General features: G+C 31.7%; 1 protein-coding gene across 2 annotated transcripts in view; it reads left to right on the top strand.

Moving 5' to 3' along the window:
* LOC130450063 (protein groucho) overlaps positions 1-22,360 on the top strand; it is a 402,798-nt gene that overhangs the window by 322,846 nt on the left and 57,592 nt on the right. For both annotated transcript variants that reach the window (XM_056788230.1, XM_056788231.1), the window contains exon 5: positions 18,162-18,299. In XM_056788230.1, the coding sequence (XP_056644208.1) occupies positions 18,162-18,299 (138 nt within the window). The remainder of the gene's footprint in view (positions 1-18,161; positions 18,300-22,360) is intronic.

Raw genomic sequence — 22,360 nt, 5'->3', positions numbered from 1 at the left:
TGGTCTCTTGAGCCCAAGTTGATTCCAGCAAGTCTCCGCCGTATTGTGGTACTGGAAATGAATCGACTATACGTTCTTCTAAATTGAGTTCAGACAACTGAGACTCTTTTGCTTCGACAGTTATCCTAGGATGCCCAGTTCTACGTCTCTATTCAACGCTGTTAGTTTCCTGGTGCAATCGCACTATTCGGGTAACTGAGTTGGAAAATCCCTAGTCAATCCGCAATTCGATGATTCGCCAGACCGTCAAGCAACGCTACTATTATTGCTGTACTGAACACTGATATTCCATTGCTAGTCAGAATATTGTAAAAAAAAAACTTTTCAAGCATTGGTACCTGAAATGGTGGGAGATTCTTAGTTGTGTAGCAACAGTTAACTAAATAAAGATTAAATGTACAAAAAAAAGAGCTAAATATACTTAGCACAGGACTTTCAAATACAATAACTTAAGTTTACGTAATAGAGTTTTGACTTGTCATTATCCGAACATTTAATTCGTTAAATCGGGGAAGTTTCAAGTTGTTTGTGTTATTCCTGATATTCCACAAATAAATTAGTTGCTACTTGACAAAATATGGAGTATGATTTTTTTTAGGGAATTTCGGCTTTCTTTTAGAAAAATTTGGCGTGTTTTTTCACATTTTTAAACTCTTTTTGGGTTTCTGATTGAATCAAGTTGTCGTTTGAAGACTATGTATATTTTCAGCTGGGTAGTTTAGACATTTTTTATATATTTTCAATAAAATTTCAATCCCTGAAAGACATATTTTTTATGTCGTATGATTGTTCTTTCGATAGTAAATTGAATTTTCATTTTATTGTACTACGTTTTTACTTTAGTACACTTAAAAGGATTAGAAAAGATACTTACCCGCGAAGTATATATAAAATATTATCACCATTCATTATGAAATCAGTATGAGGTTTCTATTAAAAGTTTGATGACAGCTAATCTAGTACGGATCTGTTCTGACGGTTTCATCCTATAATTCTTTATTGATTGAAAGAAATAGACGAGAACCAGGGAAGAGTGAGTAGAGTAGAGAGATAGACAACCCGACAAACATGTGATTTTAACCGCAAACATGGCCGTATATTATCAAGGGGTTTAAATTGTATTATTTTAATACCACATATGATAATTATAAAAGTACATATACAGTAAAGTGAAGACTAATTTTTGTAGTAATTTTTGGTTGTCCTAGAATTTTTCAATGTAATATCAGGCTGTTGAAATATTTGTGATCACTTTTTAGGTTATGTATAATAGTCACAAAAGGTATATGGCATTTCCAAATTCGATCTTTACGGATCTATTGTTGTCCTCCAAATTAAGAAGGAACTTCTATATTTTATATAAGGATTGGAATTCCCAGTCTCAGCCTCTTGGAGTCTAAAACGCTTTATTTCGGAATTTCGTTCCTCTATATAAGTAATCTTTCCAAGAGGTTTAAGGAAGTCCCCTACCCCTTGATGAATCATGCGTTGTTTATTTTCTTATAAACAGTGGCTTTGTTCTTCTCTATTACGGCATGCCGAAACGACAGCTGTGATCACAAATGAATGCCGCTTAATAGGTGAGGGAATTACGAAATTCGCAGTCGATTTTGCGTCTAATTTCAAAAAATAATGAGTTAATAAAAATTAGCTCTCTTTTTGACTATTAAAATTTGATTGTAAGGAAACCGGGATTTAAAAAAAATTTCAAGCCATTGGAATTCCTTATATTCAGGTTTCACTGTACTTTCTTATCACTGGCTTCTCGAAGCCTAGAAATGAGAACCGAATACTTGATAAACTTTCGCAATGACATCATAGTTTCCAAAGTTTATTCCTCTCATCGACTAAATCTAAATAAAGACTTCTCTATAAATATTATCAATTTTAGATTCCTTATTGAATCACAACATTTTTTTTACGATCGAATAGTTCATAATAATATGCTACTATTCACCTGACAATTTGTATTAAGCTCTTTCTCCTTACAAACGTTGAACCAACAAACCCGAATTATACAAACTGCGAGCCCAAAAACCATCCAAGGACCAAAATAATATCCATGTCCCGACTTAACATCAGAAAATTACTTTGGAACGATTTAAAGGACAACTTTCGCCGATTCAAGAACAACATCGTACTTTCTATTTAACCTGAGTAATGAATGATTTATTTGTTAGTGAAAGAGAACGTGGTCAGTTCTGTTGTTGTTCCAAAATTAACTTGAAAAAAAAATATTTCAATGTTGTTATCGAAAAATCGGGATATTGATGGTTGTGACCAATTTCTTCCCATCTAGTTGCTCATTTATAAATATTTTTGAAACAATAATATATCATATATATATATATATATATCATATATATATATATATATATATATATATACTTATTGGATCATGACATTTTATTATATACAATCAAGACATTTATAGGTATTCATATAAACGGCTGTTTACATATAGACATTTTTTATGATCGCCCTGCCGAATTTTTATTCACTATTAAACATTGTATGATCATCATATATTGACGTTTATAAAAATCAAAACGGGTCGTCCTCTGTAGTTGCTTTGTAGCCAGCAAACCAAATCGTTACTCCAAAAGTCGGTCGATACATCTAGCAAGAGAAATTTGTAACAGATTGAACTGTATCTCGACGCCATGTTTTTGAACAGTCCATGCTTTAAATGTTTCATCGCGTTGTTTTATTGTGTGATGTCGTGTTGTACTAGATATAACTATAAATGTTTTTGGAGTGTGGTTGTACCTGCCTAATTGCGAATCTATGGGCGATTACAAAAAGGGAATTTTATACGGCCATCTTACAATGCTCCATCAATTCTGATTTCTGCTTTGGAAAGATATTTTTTTCTTGAGCTAATGCGCCAAGTGTTACCAAGAGGTGAAATACGCAAAACTGCGTATGTATGAATGGATTGATTCATTATGCGGTCAAAACACGGTGGAAGACAAGCTCTAGCTGCCCGTCAATATCTAACTTAAATGACTTTTCGTCAAGGTTTACTGTACTATATCGAAAATTCGTATTAAATATAATTGTAGGGGAAGTTAATGCATAAGAGGCATGTTTAGAAAGCAATACATTGAATTTGTGTTAAAAATATGAATGAGTGAACGATAATTGTCAGATTTAGTATGTTGATATATAAATTTCTTTTATTTCTTCAATTATTTTATTAGGAATTATATTCATCTGCAAAAAATAATTTTGTAGTTATTTATCAACTTATTCATCTAATCGCATAGGTACGTCTTTGGTCGAAACGCCATCAAACATCAGAAAAATTGACAAAAACGTATCGAATCGAACAATTACTCAAGCAGAATAGCTCCTTCTGAGCCGTTAGAATAAAGAAAAGGAGCAAAGAGTCGAACGGTAGTTTGGGAGTTGCGGGAATTGGGGAGCTGTGAGTGGAAGAGAGTGAGAGAGATAGAGAGTGACATCGATTTCATCAACTCCCTCGCCAAGCCAGAAAATGTGTTGTAGCAATTTACGTAATTACTTACTTAGTGAGCAGTGACGCGCAATGTAATTTCAAACAATACTGGAAATGAATATCAAAGTTTATAGAGTTTTTAATTCGAATAAAATTCTGGAATAGAGATTTTGATATTCTTTATCTAATTTTATAACTATTTTTTTTATTTTTTCAAAAATTTGTAACTTAGCTGGAGTTTCCGGAACCGTAGGTGATATCCATACTGAACATACACATACACTACCGTCAGTCTCTGATGATGATAACTTGGTTAGCGAAACGCGAAAATATATAATTTGTACTTAGATGAGGTTAACAACTGATATTGAATCGGACGCAACTAGCTTTTCATCAGAATGAAATTCATAAACGAAAAAAAAGGCGGATAAGCTGGAAACACTTAAAAAAAAATAAATTTATCTCCAAGTTAATATTGGCAGCTGAAAACAATAAGAGAATAGTTTATTAAAAAAACAAAAAGAATAAATACAAGAAATTCTATACCCAACCCATACTTTACAAGAGACTACCGAGGGAATATCTAACTAAGACTTCGTACTTCTAGGAAGTGCCTTGCGAAAGTCAGAATCCGGCATTATAGAAAAACAACTCTAGACTTATGTATGTTATATAAGATGAGTAAACATATCTGAAAAAAGCTGTTTGCAGTTGGCATTGAGCTTGTCGTGACCTATTAGCTGCATATTTGCGGTTAAAAAATAAAACAAGAATATGGTATCAACTAAAGAAAAAAAAAGACAGATCTGACTAAAAACTCATTCTCACACCATAAACGTGTTAAAAAAAATATTTCACAAGGCTATCCAAAATTACGATGAAATTATAAATTTTGTTAGCAAAAATAAAAAGTTAAATATATATATTACAAAAAGTAATAGACAGAGATATAGTGTTTTTCACGTCATCGAACTATTGCTTGGGTTGCTGACAGACCTGAACGTATAGGGGATGGGGTTGAAAATGAAGTCGCGCAGGTGATATGACTACTGTAAGCAAATCGCACATTAAACACTTGGTCGTTCAGGAAGACTAAATCCAAAGTTGCTGACTGCTTGGTCAATACAGACAGCTGTGCAGCGAGGTCGAAATTTTTGACCAAGCTGTCAACAACTTCCGATTTAGTTCTTCTGGTACTATCAAATATCTAATGCGTGAGTTGCCTATAGGCTCAGGACTGTGAACAACCCTTCAAACGATTACTAACAAACAATAGTATAAAATAAAATTTTCACCACTGTTGTTTGTATGAAGTACAAAACTCGTCTCTATCTCTTAGACTTTAACTTACTAGCTACTTGCAAAAAATGGGACAATTGAAAATGTATTACTTTATTTCCGTTGCGTCTGATAGGCAAGTTTTGAGATATGGCAATACTGATATAAATATATCAAATCTGACATTGCCGTTTCATAACCATGGATGAAACGTGGATCCATCACTTCACATCCGAAACCAAAGAACAATCAAAACGATGGACTGAAAAGGGAGAACCGGCTCTAAAGAAGACAAAGACTGTTTCATCTGCAGGCAAGGTCATGGCGTCGGTTTTGTGGGATGCACATGGGATTACTTTCATTGACTATCTTGAAAAAGGAAAAACTATCAACGGCTAGTATTATGCGAACTTATTTCAACTTTTGAGTGAAGAAATTAAGCAAAAACGGCTGCATTTGGCTAAGAAAAAAGTGTCGTTTCATCAATACAATGCACCAGCTCACAAATCTGTTGTTGCAATTTCCAAAATTAATCAATTAAAGTTTGAATTGCTACCTCATGCACCCTATTCGCCAGATTTAGCTCCATCGGATTATTTTTTGTTCCCAGACTTCGGTTCGGGAGTCAAAGATTTTCCAACAATGAAGATATGATATTGGCAGCTGATGGCTATTTTGAGGAGCTTGACTATTCTTATTATAAAAAGGGTATTGAACTTATTGAACATTGAAAATTAAAAAATAAAAATATTTTCTTTTTCAAAATTTTTGTACTGTTTGTTGAGCCAGGTACATCTGGGACCATCCTCGTAGATATTGTATATATTGCGTCTGGACTGAATAAATAATACTATAGATCTAATATATAGAAAAACAGAATATGAAATTAATAACCAATATCTAAAAGTAAGGAATATGCATTTTATTACATCTCTACAAACAACATTAAAAACTAGCGATAAATAGAAATAAATTTATTACTGTTAAATCATAAGTTATTGCGATATTTCTAGACCTGGTTGGCACGAAAAATTTCGAAGCTATTAATAATTTAAGCATCGGGAGAAAACAAATTGGTCGTTACGCGTTAAAGTAAAATAGTGCTAGCAATTTCGGCAGCTATTTTTTAGTTAATAGAATATTGTTTACGATGCTAAATATAACGAACAAATGTGTAAGAAATCACTAAGAAATTCTTTATAATTTATTCATAATGACGAATAGTTAATTATTATAGTTTAGTTAAATATTTTTAATAAATTAAGTATGTAAAAGATGAGTTTTCGTTAGATTGAATAACACGTTATCAGCAATGTTTTCACTGCCTGAAAATGCAATGCATGAATTTCATCCTTTGAATGGTATTTTTAAATTAAAAAAGAGCCACGTCGTGATTCTAGAAAGGCTGGCGAAGCTATACGATTTAGTACTTTACTAAGAACTACTACACAGGTTTTCGATGATAGCGCATTGTCGTTGTTAAGCAGCTAATCAGCGCTCATGGCTATACATAAAAGTACCTCTGTGGAAAATACGTCAAAAATTAATGAGATAAGTTGTTTAGAATCATTTAGATCTCCATAACAAAATTCAAAATCATCGGTCAAATATAATTTCTAATCGGATAAACAAAGTTGTATCCATAATAATATATATATATATATATATATATATATATATATATATATATATATTAAAAAGAATGAATCAACAGTTTAAATCTACTTTGTTAATCTTATAGGAAAAAGTTTAGATGATTCAGTGTTATGGAACCGGTCAAAGTTCAATGAAAATGGTTATTACCTTGTTCAATGGACTATCCAATTATCGTGATAAACAAAAGTATTGCTTGACGTTTGATAAACAAATTTCTTATAATAGGTAGCATTCCTTATAAGAAGAAAGATACGAAACTTATAATGGAACTGTTGCATGCAATTGAGTTGCTTTCAAATCAAAGGATGCAGGTCCCAAAATTGCACTCAGGAATCGAAGCGTAATTAGCGAAGATAACTAAGAAAGACAATTTCATAAATTAATATTTTTCTCTGACCTAACATTCTTACCACAAATGGTGTTCCGTCTTTCCAAAACTCTCGTTATTGAAGCGAAAGCAATCCTCATTACGTAATTAAAGCAAGAAAGCAGTTTTTCAAAACTGAATGTTTGCTCTCAAGAATCATTGGACCTTTCTTTATTGAACAAACGTTAAATCAGCACACTTATTTACAAATTCTGCATATATTTATTGACGAACTTCCTTTAAATATTCGACGGACTCATTTCTTACAACATGATGGATGTTCTGCTCATTATAAACAAAGAATCAGTGATTGGTTAAATAATCTTTTTGGTGATAGATGTTTTTTGGGTGAATAAATGTGACATGTTGGCCTACTAGATTTCCAGATCTCACCATAATGGATTTTTTGTATAGAGAAAGGTAAAACAAATAATTTGTCGAGAACACATTCCAAATGATAGTGATCAATGTTGTGTCTTCTAGGTTCTGCATTGCCTCATCTTCATCATTTTTTGTTTTGTTTCTTTACATTCGCCAACTTTGTCAAAACAAGTTTGTTATTTACATTCAATCAATACAGTCGACATATTTCTCTTTCCAAAACAGAATATTGTTGAGAACTCATCCTCTGTTATAGGCTGTTTATATTTACATTATTATTTTTTGTGTACCTATTTACATTGTTTTCGTGACTGTTTTTATAGATACAATTTCTAAGAAGAACCTTTTGTTTATTTACGGTAAATCGAAAGTTCTATGATAGTGTATATAAAACGAGTCTCCAGCAACAGGGTAGTTAGTAAACAAGAACAACCGAAAGGTAACGCCAACAAAAGCGTCAGCGCTGGCGCAAACGTAAGAGTTCATAAATCCAACTTAAGTGATAGTGAATAGTTTGTGTATAAAGAAATTCACCCTACCATTTTGTCATTAAAAACTGTTTGAATAAACGAGAAAAACAAAAAGTTGCTCTACCCCACCCTGTTGTATGTGCGTATGGGAACACCATCCTGACATTTATTTATAGAATTCAAATTTTTGCAAATGCTTCTGTATTTTCTAATCCGAACTATTCCATTGTCTTTTTTAGATATATCAATATGTATGTTAATGAAGTAAATAGATAGACGGAAAAATTACATGAATACAATTCTGATAAATGTTCATGATGATGTTTTTTTTACAATATTCGATTCAAAAAGAATTAGTGAATCAACTTAATACCCGGAGATAATAAATTATAAACAACTGTTATTAGTCGAATGAATTATCAGATATAGTACGCTGTTCAATTAGTCTTTTATACAGAATTATAATCTTCGGTCACGATCACTAATAATATTTTATGGTTTCAAAATCTAACCTCATTTTTATATTTCATGTTTCATTATCTTCCATCGGGCGATTTATTTCATAATGTGTAGGCGATAAAATTTCCTACAGCTGTCTTACGAATAAAATATTAATATTAGTGGAAAAATAAACTTTTAATTGGCTTCTTATTGTGCTGGACAGTAACGAGAACCTTAAAACAGCTTGAAGCTAGAAAACTTGGGATGCAATGCAAGTCGCAAGCTAAGCTGCTGGATCGTTTCACACTTGCAACTCTATCGGTTTTGATGCAGTTTTTATTACATGCGATATCAGGTATCCACACAGAGAAGACAATGTGCAATAGATAGAACTTGCAAGAGCTTTTTATTTTGATAGTCAGTTTTATTAAAGCACCACTTTTGTGAAACTAATAGACATCATGCAATGGCAAATAACGTGGAAGATTTATCATTTGCAATATTGTTTCTTGCTTTTTATTAGCGGCCGTTATGACATCTAATTGTTGAAAATGGAGCGTTGCAAAGTATAAAAACGTGCTACTTATACCTAGCCAAAACAGATACTGTCTTAAAGTTTAGATAAATTCGCTTTTTTCTGTTGTAAGACGATATATTGAAAAATTCTTAGACTACTATAGAACTAGACAAAATTTCAAAGTCAAAATATTTTATTACTAAACATATTCTACTCTTAATTAGATACATTTATTACAGCGAACCTGCAACGCCTCTAGACCTTTAAAAAAAAATGTTTCTTCTTGCTCTGCAAACCCGACCTCCACAGCTTTTATTACCTCCTCGTTGAAAGAAAATGTACGACCTTCTGAACTTTTTTTCAGTTGAGGAAAGAGATGATAATCGGACGGAGCCAAATCTGATGGATAAGGGGGGTGTTCTAGTAATTCAAACCCTAAATCACGAATTTTTCGTTTGGCAACATGAGATTTGTTTGCAGGGGCATTGTCCTGCAAAAACAAAACACCTTTGGATAGCTTTCCGCATCTTTTCTCTTTAATTTTTTCTACATTGTTTTCAAATCGAGCACAGATAAAATGCGATGCTTCTACACTTGCACGCTTTTGGTCAACATTCAAATATTTGGGGATCCATTTTGCAGCAATTTTTCTCATGTCCAAATTGACGTGAACTATATGATGAACTGCATCGATATTTTCGGGGACTGACACAGAAACTAGCCTAGCGATCGATCATCATCTTCAATGGAAAATTTACCTCTTTTGAAGCTTGCATTTCAATTTTTCACGGTCGCATACGAAGGATATTCATCACCAAGGGTATAAAGCATATCTTCGTAAATCTGCTTACCTTTTAACCCTTTTAAATACTTTCACTTGATGATGGCACGATACTCTAATTTTTCGATTTTCGCAATTTCGGTGGACATCTTTTTTCTTTTAATTTATTGCGTAACTCTGGTTTACTTTTTTGTCGTCAAACTTTATAACGAACCCTTCTAATAAGTTATTGTTCGTTGCGATGGTAACGCAATATTTTGTTTATGCATATCTAGACTGACTAGATATCAATACATCCTCGTATCTCTTCCAATTTAATTTGATGCTTTTCATAGCCTTTCTCTCCTATTATAACTTCTAAATATGAAAATTCTTCGACGCTTATTGGTTGCCAGTACTTGTGATCATTTCTTATTGATTTGCTTCTTAATGTGTTTTACCCTTAAACATACGTTTAGGTTTATTTTCGTTAATTGTACTAGTTTATATGATATCATATCCCAGCTGATACTTATTACTTATTTTTTATTTAAAAAACTTAGCGTTATCTCGATCATGATTTGAATGTTTGGAAACTAACTTGGATCACGTTTATTGTTGTTCATAAACTGATCGAATTAATCGGGTCGTATCATATAATATGTCCTTTCTACCCTGGTAGATCGGTGGGTAAATGCGATCAGATTGTTTAATTTATCTATTGTTTTTTAAACTTTGAGTTATTTATTCCGCTTAAATGGTTGACGACTATCAATTTTCTTGAGCAATGTCATTGATAGTTACTGATGTTTGCGGTTCGTGCAAAATTCGTGTTAAGGGGTAAATTATTAAACATCTATTATATATCTATCTAGATAAACATTATGGAAGAATTAACGCACAAATAATTGATAAATAAATCAATTTTTGTTTTGTTTGATCGATAATTGCACGCGACATTCGTAAACTGTGATCTGAACCTCGTTTCGAATCGGCTATTATTTTCTTATATAATGCTGCTATCTTATCCTGCTATCCCATATACGAAGAAAACAAAAGTATTTGGTAAATCCACCTTGTAAACCCAATAACAAACCGATGACAAGTCGCTGCTCTTTATACTTCATTTCATTAAGTCAATTTACTGTGTGCCCTAATGGTATTGACAGTCTTTTATTCCTGTTCTGCAATAATAGAGATTCTAGACTATTTTTCAAAGAATCAACGAATAAGCGCCATTTTGTTTTATTAGGTTTCAATTCATTCTTCAAAAAGTCCCAGGATATCAATAACATAACAATATATCCCTTCTCCTTTTTTTGAACAAAGGTAACTTTCGAATCTGGTATCAATAAATTCCACTATTATGAGCAAGGGCATTCAATTCAGCTTGATCAATTGAATGTGGAATATTTTCTGGAACAGATAGATCGTTTCACTGAACTTCAGCAGCAGAGTGAACTTCAGCATCACCCTTATTTTCATCTTCTAATAGATTTTAATAAGGATTATATGAATCAGCGTGAAAAATACTTATCAGTATAGTCATTTTCATAATTACTATTACTATGCTCATTCCATAACATTGATGAACCAAATCATCTCAGGCTGACCATTTTAGTAATACAATACGCAAAACATATGTGATGTGGTATCCACTTTTTATTTTATGTCGTAATAGGAAATCCAAAATAATGTAAATATACACTCTTTAAAAAATCTACGATGAATTTTTTTTTGAAAATATTGTTGGGAACTCGTCTACTGATTCCCATTTTTTATATAAGGCGGCAATTTCTTGATAATTATCTAACTTATTTACTGAATGCTGTGGCCGTTTTTATAGAATCAAATTCTAGGAAGGCCTTTTTGTTTGTTTACTTTCTGGAATCGAGAAATCCTTTTTGTATAAATGGCAAAAAGTTGAATTTAAATAAATAGGTTAGTGAATAGTTTTAGTTCTTCTAATATCAATAGCAGATTATAAAGACCCCTGCCGATAATTTTGTTTGATCTACCATAGGCGTAGATATCTCATTTTATAAATAAGTCTTAATGGATAATTCGGTGAATATCGAGTAGTTAAAAAAATTTAGGTTTAAGGAAAGTAGTCTGACACATTTAGAAACGTTTCTTTTGGGGTGTATAAAAAATGTTAAAATGTGTAAACGGATTACTTACACTTAATAACCAAAGGAAACTTTTCAATTTTGCAGATGACACTATGGTATTTTCTCCAGATAGCTTTAGAACCGCATTAAAAATAAAAGCCGAATTACATTGTTAAAACATTCTGAACTGGCTCAATCACAAATATCTAAAAGTGAACTATGAAAAACCAAAATTTGTGCCATACAAAAATTACTTACCTGACTATACAGTATTGAAGACCTCAGATGATGGTAAAGTTATTATCACTTATCAGGGGAATCGCATATTCATAACTTATCAAAAACTCTGCGGCGAATGATATTCAAATTAAAATTCCTTAACATAAACAGTCTAAAATTTCATAAGCTTATTGAATCGCACCTAACATATGGAATATTTGGGTGGGGAGGTGTCAAAAGTCAACTAGAACGCAGAATTAATTTTTTAAAAACATAAAACTGTATTTTTGCAACATCGTGATCAAAATAGATATCAGATAAATTTTCTTGGGACGAAAAGTCAGCGCCGTTACAACCCATAGCTTAGAACTCATTGGATATAAAGATGAAAAATCGTATACGTACTCTATTTATATTCAATAAAATTAAAAAAAATGCTATATTGAATTTCAACGTAATAGTAACTATACATATTGATATTTAATTAATAGCTTATTTTTTCATCTCTTTCCTCCTTCACTACTCTCTCTCACTCTCTCCGATGATTGATATAAACTGAAACATGTCATAACTGCCTTAGTATCATTTTTGTCACATTATTTTACCTAGTAAAATGATTATAAACATATTCAAACCAGAGCGATTTAATCATTAACCCTACACACATTTTGTTTCTAATTTTTTTTTCATAGTTCATTCGTCCCTGACTTGATATTAAATTGCTTATTATTATTGCATTTTTCATTTACAGTAAAATATGAATTACTATTCATATTCCCTATTTATTAATACCGAATAAATATTATTATTATAATGACTATCTTACAATTATATGACGGGACATTCTGTACGAAAAACCGATGTTTGATTTATAACCGCGCCTTATTCTCCACTTCGCTGTTTGAGATTGTGTCGACCGTGGTTTCGTATAACGTGTACGGCAATAAATGCCGATCACACTTCTATTTTCCTTTGTTTTGTATCTTGTTGTTTCTTTTCCAACGCCCACTAGAACCGTATCAATCAATAAGCAGCGAAAGCTTGTTTTTCTTTTGTTTCGGCGTGCTTGTACTTTTTTTGCCTGTTCGTGTTTTGTTACCTCGATTGCCGGTCGACTACGATCTCGACCGATCACAATACAGAAGAAGGGTTATTTATCGGGTAGTGGCTACTGCTATCAGAAACCCGATTTTTAAAAATTCATAAGTTGAATTTGGAAATATTTGAAGAAGCAAAGAGAAGATTTAATTTCAGTTTAATATGATTAAGTTTAATTATGGTTAATTACATATATATTAAGTATAAGAACAATTAGTAAAAATATTCCATATTTTTCAGATAATGAATGTGACATATCGTCGACTTAAGTCACAAACCACTAATTCCGTTTTTTTCTGATATCAAATTTTTGATACCATTGGATAGATAATTTCTGGACGCATATAACATAAAAATTCGTGGAAGCTCAAAAATCCCATAAAATACAAAAGTCTAAATAGATAACTCCGTAACTCCAGATCCCCATTTCGTTGAAAGCTAACTACACTTCGTGTTTATTTGTTCTATATTCTCGAAATTTGATTTCTGGCATCTATTTATATCCTTTATTCAAAAAAAAACAGGTCAAGTCCTCATTAAATTTTTTTCATTGTTCAGTTTTTTGGGTCTATGGTGAAATTTGGTGCTATGGAGTTAAAAGATTTGCGAATTAAGCCGACGAGCCCAAGTGGAATTTTGTATTTACTGGAGCATATTGATAGGAGTAATTTTTTACATCTTGTAGAGCATTTCTTCAATATACAAGTCATCTAGTACTTCTACAAAAAAATTGATGTGAGTGATTCAAAAATATTGCATTAATTTGCGAAACAAAAACACTACATTGACATACTGAAGCGAAATTAAATCTTTCTAAAGAAAATTATACAAGAATTACTGAAAAAGTAATCAAATTTAGCCTTTACTACTACCACATATACTTGTGTGTAAATATAAAAAAACGGAATCAACTATCTAAGACTGGTTTTGTTTTAGATCGGCATGAGACTGTTTAAAATATATTCTATCCAACTAACTTTATGACATATTTCAAATTGAAGCTTAAAAACGTCCTGATACGACGACGTCTGGTTCAGGAGAAGAGAGGAGTATGTGTAGTGCTCAATAGTACTCGGCATCCGCACATTAAGAAGCTATTTGGAAGCAGAATGTATAGACTAACCACAAGAGTACAAGAGGGAACGTGTGTGTAAGAGTTTGCTAGTGTTCCATTGCCTTCACGTACGTTGCCTTACCGTCGCTCCGGCTTGGTGTCAGTTTTTCGAGCGCAAGGCAAAGGACGCGAGGCGGCGAGTCAAAGCAATCAACTACTCCCTCCTGTTTACTGCATGTAATGACGTGAACAATTTTTTTATTATGACGGAATAACAGTTTATATATATATATATATATATATATATATATATATATATATATATATATATATATTATTTTTAAAAAAATCAAACCTCATTTTTTTTCTCGTTACTAAATTAAAATAGTCGATCTATTTCATTTTCTTCAAATTACTTTGTAAATTTCAAATTATTGTTGCAAAAAAATATTTCCTAAGAACAGTTTAATACTATTTGCTATATCTGTTTGATTCCTTAGTCACTACCGAATTTATTAATAACATAGCGTTTACATCTCGATATAGGAGCTAATATTAACAGCAGCAGTTAACTAGCCAGATAATGATGTAATAATTAACGATTGAACTTTATATGTTGTACTGTTTAACCCACACCCACAGTCATAACATAAACCAAAATAATAGGTTGACGTGAAAAAATACATACAATCTGTTTTGTAGAGCTTTTTATGAGCTCAATTTCTTTGTTTGAAACTTTTTTCAAAATCAATATTTTCGAATATATTCAGTGAAACTGGGGTACAAACTAAACTTTTATTATTATTTTCTTTAGTCAGGGTGAATACAAAATTTCAGCAAAATCAGAGGGGGCTCAACTTTTCAGAATTACACCATTATATCTATATACGAATTATTATTATAAACTAATAAAGATAAACAAAACATTGCATTCATAATACTAGTTTTTTTTATACTATATTGTAAAGGCGACTAATTAATACCAATCCCGTTTTAAATAATTGGAAATAAAAAATCAACTAACATCAATAACTAAACTCTTATTCTATTTTTTGAATGTTAACAGTAATGGTGCAACTACTGTTACCAGAAACATTTACTGTAGGAATTACTAGATGTACTTCTTTATTTTCAATAATGCTGGAAAATGTGTGGTTTTGGTTTAACACTTGTACAAAAGTTTCACCACCTTGTATCATTCTTGCTATTTTCTTTATGCTCTCGACGTATTCTTCCACATATTTTTCAGCCACTGAAGAATTCTTCCATCCACCATGCCGTTTTAAAACATTGATAATCAGCCCCAGCGTTAGCCAACAGCATTGACGAAGTCCTTCTAAAGCAATGTCCGGTGTACTTTTCTGTATGCTTAAGATTGCGGAATTCGGAATTTTTTTAGGTGCCCCGCCAACAGCTTTTTGACCTACGCATTTTCCTTGTCTGTAGTCTACTTGTAAATTATAAATGTCTTCCCTTGTACAACCTCCGACAATGCCAACTTTCAACTTCTTTCTTCGTTAGCACCTTCGACTGGTTTGGATGGTAGTCTACATTTTGTTTTTTTTAAATCACTAACATAAAATAACGAGAAATGTTGACATTCTCATTAACCATAATCATTGATTTGACCATCGAGTAACTAGACTATTATGATGAGCTATTTGATGTTTTGTATTTGATTTAAGGTTCGAAAAGAATGCTTCTAAAAAACAACTGTTGCCGCACGCAAATTAAAGTGAAACGTTGAAATGCTTTAAAAAAAACAACTGTTCTTACCACATCAAAAAAAAATAATTAACATCCAATTTTCATCAGCACTTCATATTTCTCACGCCAGTCGCAAAACATCGCATATTCTTTTCCGTTTCGAAGACTTAATTGGAATAATTTGCCCTATTGCTTCCACACTTTTCTCAGCAATTTCATTTGAATTATCAGACATTCTTTCGGAAAATATTTTTTGTATTTCCAAAAATTCAATATGTCTGCCTTTGTTTACATTCTTACATTAATGACTTTTGTTAATTTTTATTTTTTTAAATAATAAGAGAATAATCAAAGGAGCTATTTTCAGTAAAATTGTCAAATTTCATTCATTTCATATTTTAATATAAGTTTGCTTTTTATTTAAAACCGAAAACAGTATGAAAAAAAAAACATATTACGATATTCGTCCGTGAAGTTATTATTACAGTGCTCGATTAGATATTCTTGACTCGGTTCCTTCGTTGCCTCATCCATAAACATCTATCTCGTACCGTCCTAAATCACTTCCAGGACTTATAACGTAAATAACTATTTAAAATCACCTATAAAAAAGGTACTATTTCCTCCTTTACGTCGCGGCGATGAAATACAAAGGCAATGTTGTTTGAGTGACTAAACTATCATTTTCGTTTGGATTTTTTTGTAGATTTTTTAATTATCATTTATTTCGAATTATAATACCAAGATATGGGATATATCTAAGGGATTTCGTATTTTCAGATTGCGTTCTTATATCTTCGGTTATATTCTAAGATTAAATGACATTTTTGAGAAGTTATTATTTGCTTAAGGCCTATTTTTTGAGAGACTCTTGTGGAGGGTCTGACTAAGTGCCATCGGTGAGGATTAGCCCTGATCGCTGTTCCAAGAGAGTGGAGGTACGCACTCCATCTGTAGAAATTAATTAAGGTCCATTATTTAGTATGCTTTTGTGTCGACCATTCAAAGTGTATTCAAAAATTGGCAGAAAAAATTTTTATTTATAAATAACCTGACAGAACTACTTCAACATCTCATATGCGCGCTCTAAATTCGTGACCTCTATCGCACTCTTAAATTATGAATGTTTTAATAGTGAATATGCATTTCGTTTATTTATTTAGAGTGCTTTTAGTAAACAAAGAAATTCATTTACCTTTGAAGCTGATATATTAATATAAAATAAAATTAAATTTTCTACAAAAAAAGTTTATTTGAAGTTTTTCGTATCGCGCTTAATTTCTACGATATAGTGAAAATAATGAAAAATGATGCACATTCAAACATTCTTATTGTGTTCATAGTCCAGTTAATGAACTTTTTGATACTGAACTGATTTTCATAAAAATATGGGATTGAAGATTAACTAATACCTAAAGCTAAAAATCATTTAACGTTAAAATTTGACCTTTTATCATTAACACCTTCATTTTTAAAACATTCCAACCCATAAAAATCGCCGCTAATGAAGGAATTTCCATAAAAATATTTTTCGTTTGAATCTAAAGTAAAATTGTGAAATAAATATGATTGATTCTACACTCTAGGTAATAAATACAGTTCACAATAGAAATTGCCCACAAAATTATTTTTGAACTATCATAACAATTAAGTTTTAAAAGTTGCTTTAAAACATTGAACTCTGGAAGAGAAAAAAGTATTACTAAACAAAAAAAAATTTATTTCTTAAATAAATACATAATGTATCAAATCGCTTTCATTTTCTTCATATTCATTTTGATCCGCAACAATCAGAATGTTTTTACTGTTATGCGGAGAAACACATGTCGAATTACAAAAAATCCCCAATGATTTTACAGCAAATTCTAACAGCTATATTACTGTAATTTTCGACATGTACTTTGAAAGGATTGAAATTTATGGCTATACTCGTAACACATTAATTTTTATCGTACAAAAAACATAGAAAAAACATGAAACTATTTTGTAAAACGTATTCTAACTTTTCTATGTCTAGATTTGAAACATCATATTTGATAAAAATGTGTATCCTAAACCGCTAAAATACAAATGGAAAACACTTACTATTTTTAAACATGTTGGTAAATTAATAAATGTTTCGTTCGTCATAACTTGATACAATTCAAAGATTTTTTAGGTACTTCAAAATAATATCTAGTATACATTTCCTCTAAAAGTTTTTTTGTGTTTAATGTAGCCGCTTTATTAACTACCCCTATTTTAACATCTATTGCATCTACATAATTCAAGAATATTTCACATTATTAGTTTTTTATCAGGCTCATTTGATTAAATTTGAATAATTTTTTTTATGGAACGTTTATTTCGGACAATGGAGAGAAACTTTAGTTTGACTTTATGTTTAAAATTCATTCCTTCAGGGATTTTTTTCACCTTGTAGCAGAAGAGGCTCCAATTCCTAGAACGGAAAGTCCCGCTAGACTATCACTGTTATTTCTTGACCAATTTACTAATTCCTGTCAAATTTTTACGTCAATCGGCTCAGTTGCAGATAATTGTCAAACAAAAACCATTTACTGGACCATAATGATTACATCTGAAATCACATAACCAGCTTGTATTGTTTGTATTAATGATTACGTATCTCTCTAATATTACAGACTGAAATTGCAAAACGCTTAAACGCTATTATCGCCCAAGTGCTGCCCTTCTTGGCTCAAGAGCATCAACAGCAAGTAGCCACAGCTGTCGAAAGGGCCAAACAAGTTACAATGGCCGAACTAAATTCCATTATAGGGGTAAGTTTCTCTCAATTTATTGTATAGTATATAGTATTTAATGTATTCAAATAAGTCTATCAGAAATATGAATATATATTTATTAGTATGTATTTTTATTAGAATAGTTACTGTAGAAACCAAATGTATTCATTTGGGACTTAGTAATTTCAGTAGATTTAGAGGAGATTAATTTTCAAAAAGGAATGTTTCTAGAATTTGAAAGTATAGAGCGCATTTATACTGCTAATATTTCGTATTACAAGAGTTTAAAAAAAAATGTTGAATTAAAATTTTTCAAATAATCCAGGTCATATTTATCACTGAACATCTAATTACTTACTGAATCTTAAACTTTTCTACCCTTACCGGTTTAAGGCATGAGGAGTCGAGCTACGATCCTCCAAAGTATCGTCCATTCTTTTTTATCCATTACTTTACGTCTCATCTCGTTACAGCCAATGTTCCGTTTTCTGCCGCTATCTTCCTCGTTCCATGTTTCTTGGTCTTTTTCTCTAACTATTTTGACCTAGTATCACTTTAAGAAAATTAAAACAATGAACCCAATAGCGCCATGGTTTATTGAATAGCCGATTATTTCGAAAACAAAATGTAATAGATGCAGAGACATTAAGAACATGCTCTAGAAATTGTTAACATTTATTGAGCGTTGTATATTTACATTTTATAGGATACAATGGCATATGAATGTTGACTGTGGTAAAGTTTTTTTATTACTTATGCGGGAGAAGCGGTTTCTTTATGCTTGCTGTTATGGTCCAAAAATAGTTCATTTTATAATTGCGGGTGCGACGAGTTCAATTGCCGCACGCAAATTAAAATGAAACGTTGAAATAAAACACAACCAAAAAAACACAAATGAAATAAAACACAACCAAAAAAAACACAAATGAAATATTGAAACTGAATTGAGGTTGGTGTATTAGACAGTTTAATTTAATAAATAAAATTATAAATCAACTCATACATGTTTCAAAATAAATATGGAGTCGGAAATAATACTAGAAATTATACAATAACAAATAGTATATGCAATTTGTGTAACATTTTCTTTTACCATCTTCGCTTTCGTGAGCGACGACAATTGTAGCACTAGTTGCCCTCTATACTATTTAAGCCTTCGCTTCAGACTTTCATTGTCAAAACTGTTAGCATTCCATTTAATACTTTGATAAAATTTCAATCAATTTCTTAATTTTCATTTTAAAACAACATACGTTAACTGAATCGAAAATAATGGATTAAAATTGCTAATGCTAATACAATGCAATACATATAGTAGAATATTTATTAACATGTGTTATTGGTTTCTCAAGCCAGTACCACACGATGCGTCCAATGCTTCCAAAGTTGGACGCTGGTATGATTGAACGCATCGTGTGGTCGTACTTCGCATATCACTCGACGAATGTTTCGCTTTCAACGTTGGCTATAGAAATTCGGTTTTTTTGACCCGCTTTACAGGAGTACCCAACATTGAAAAGAAGCTGGAACCTACACTACACTTGTATAACTACACACACTTCTTGTACTCTTGTGCGTGTATGCTACGTGTTTTGTATGAAAAACACGTATCATACAGTTCATTTTAAAAGAATTTATATTATTTTTTTGCCACATTTCCATTTCTTTAAGTAAGGTTCCAGCCTTCTTCCAATGTTCAGCCATATGTTGGAAGGCAAATGTTGGTGCAAACGTTGGACGCATCGTGTAGTACCGGTTTTAGTTATATTTCTTGAGCGCATTGAGCAAAATAAATGTAACACCCTAAATAATAATGTAAACATGAATAAATGTTGAAACCTTCGTTCAAAAATTTATTAGTTTTGGCGATTAAGCAGAATCGAACCTTTTCAAATTACTCAAAAAACACCACAAGAAATGTCTGGAAACTTTCCGGCATAACATCCATTTTATTCATAATAACTTTCATTTTTCAACATAGTCTTCTTAGTCCAGCTTTTAAACCCCAAATAACTATTGTCGTCTTTATCCTGAAAATAAGCGTTTATATATTGGATAACGTCCTCGTCTGATGAAAACCTCTCTCCTACAAATGAAACTTTAGGGTTAAGAACCGGGAAAACGTCTTGTTATTGTTTTACATTATTGAAAATGTCGATAAATACAATCCCATGACTAAACCAAATAACGATCGTCATTACTTTTCGGACCAATGAAATCGTATTTAACTTTTTCAGAGCGGGTCGCCCTTTGTAATCCACTGTCTTGTCTGATTTCTCATTTTAGTGTGTGGTATATCCAGATTTCATGTACTGTTATGAATCGACGCAAAGAATCCGACTGATTTGGCTTAAACCGGTCATTAAGAACTGGGAAATGCGCTTTTAGTACAGAGTGAGCTAAAGCAGCATCCAACTCGCAGATAGCTTACGCATGCATAATTCTTTAGTCGGTATATTGCAAATGCGTTCCTCCTATATGCCGATGGCTTCTTCTATCTCTCTTACATTAATCCGACGGTGGGCCAGCACCGTTTGGCGAACTTTTCTTCATTTGCGTGAGAGTATATTTATTGATTGCTACAAACTCAATTTTTCTCATTTTCAGAAAAATATTCACAACGACTCACTTATACGATTGTCAAACAGAAGCTAAGCGTTCAAAATGACTGAGATTTTAGTGAGAATTTCTCAATGCATGTGCAAATATATTCCCTAATTTATATTGATAAAAGCTGACATCTTCAAGTCGGAAGCTTTTCAGAAAATCTTCGTATATTAAATCATTCTTTTTGTCGATCGGACTATCGGACTATATTTATTTTAAATGAAAATTTCATTCAATTTCGCACTGTCGGATACTTAAAAATCCAATTTACAAGGGTAAAATGAAATTTGAATTAATATTATAGTTACTACTTTGCAAGAAATGTATTTATCCAAACCTTGAATTCTTTTTTGTTGTCTTCTTTCTGAATGGCTATCATGTGCTCTATCGTGGCTTTTACAATATCAGAACTGACGTAAAAATCTTGAGGTAGATTGAAGAGACAGAAATGTGACCCAACGCGTTGCCATGATAAAGAAGAAAGAGAAGAAAAACGTTGAACCAATTTTTATATACAACGACGTAATCCACAATATGAGTCTTGCACAGACAATTGGATTAACTTCTGCTAAGCATAACAGTATATCAATATTTATAAAAAGACTGTAGTATATAGTCACACATAAAGAATAGTACAATTTTGAAGAAAAGTAACAAAAACTTGGTTTATCAAGAGAAAATTTGTATCATAACTAGCATGAGGGCATTAACGCATATCGCTTGGAACTAAGACCGTTCTGTAACATGTCAAAGATCAGATATTATAATGGATAACGCTTCCTATCTTAGTCGCTGGATAGAACGTATTTCTACAGTAAGAAACCTGAAATGCAACAATGGCTACGTGCGAAGGGGATTAGATACGATGATACTGCAATTAAAGCAGATTAAATAGACAACTATCAAACAACATGGCCAATTACAATCAAAACTTTGTCGCCAAATCATTGAGAAAAAAAACTTATTCAAGCACAAAAACATATATAAAATTTAAAGATGCTAACTTTGAATTTTTGCTGATTACTTCAATAAAAATTGCCGCATTAGTATGGAAGAACGCTGTACCTCACGTTCGATAAGAGGAATCAGATTTTCTGCGACCCATATCAACAGAGACGGATTAAATTATTCAAATGAATTACTTCGAAAATTTTTCAAATATTTTTCAAATATCACACAGATGCTTGAAACAAAACACAACAATATTTCAAATTATAATTGTATGGCGCTTGAATTTGAATAATTCATTTCAATTTGTGTTATAAATATTGTGTCCAGTTCAGTAACGTCATCCCGCCATGATTAATTTTTTGAGTCACGTAAGATTGGGTAATGAATAATACAATAACTCGATTTAATTCAATTTGAATACTTAGATTCTTAGATATTAAAAATTAAACTACATGAATTTGTAACGTTTGAATATATGTAGATATATATAATTCAAAAGTTGGGGCTTTGTTGGCCTTACTTACCTCTTCAGTGGCTTT

Source organism: Diorhabda sublineata, chromosome 11, assembly GCF_026230105.1.
Source record: "Diorhabda sublineata isolate icDioSubl1.1 chromosome 11, icDioSubl1.1, whole genome shotgun sequence".
NCBI classification, from domain to species: Eukaryota; Metazoa; Arthropoda; class Insecta; order Coleoptera; family Chrysomelidae; genus Diorhabda; species Diorhabda sublineata.
Note: the sequence above shows the minus strand (reverse complement) of the source record. Positions and strands in the feature narration are given on the sequence as shown.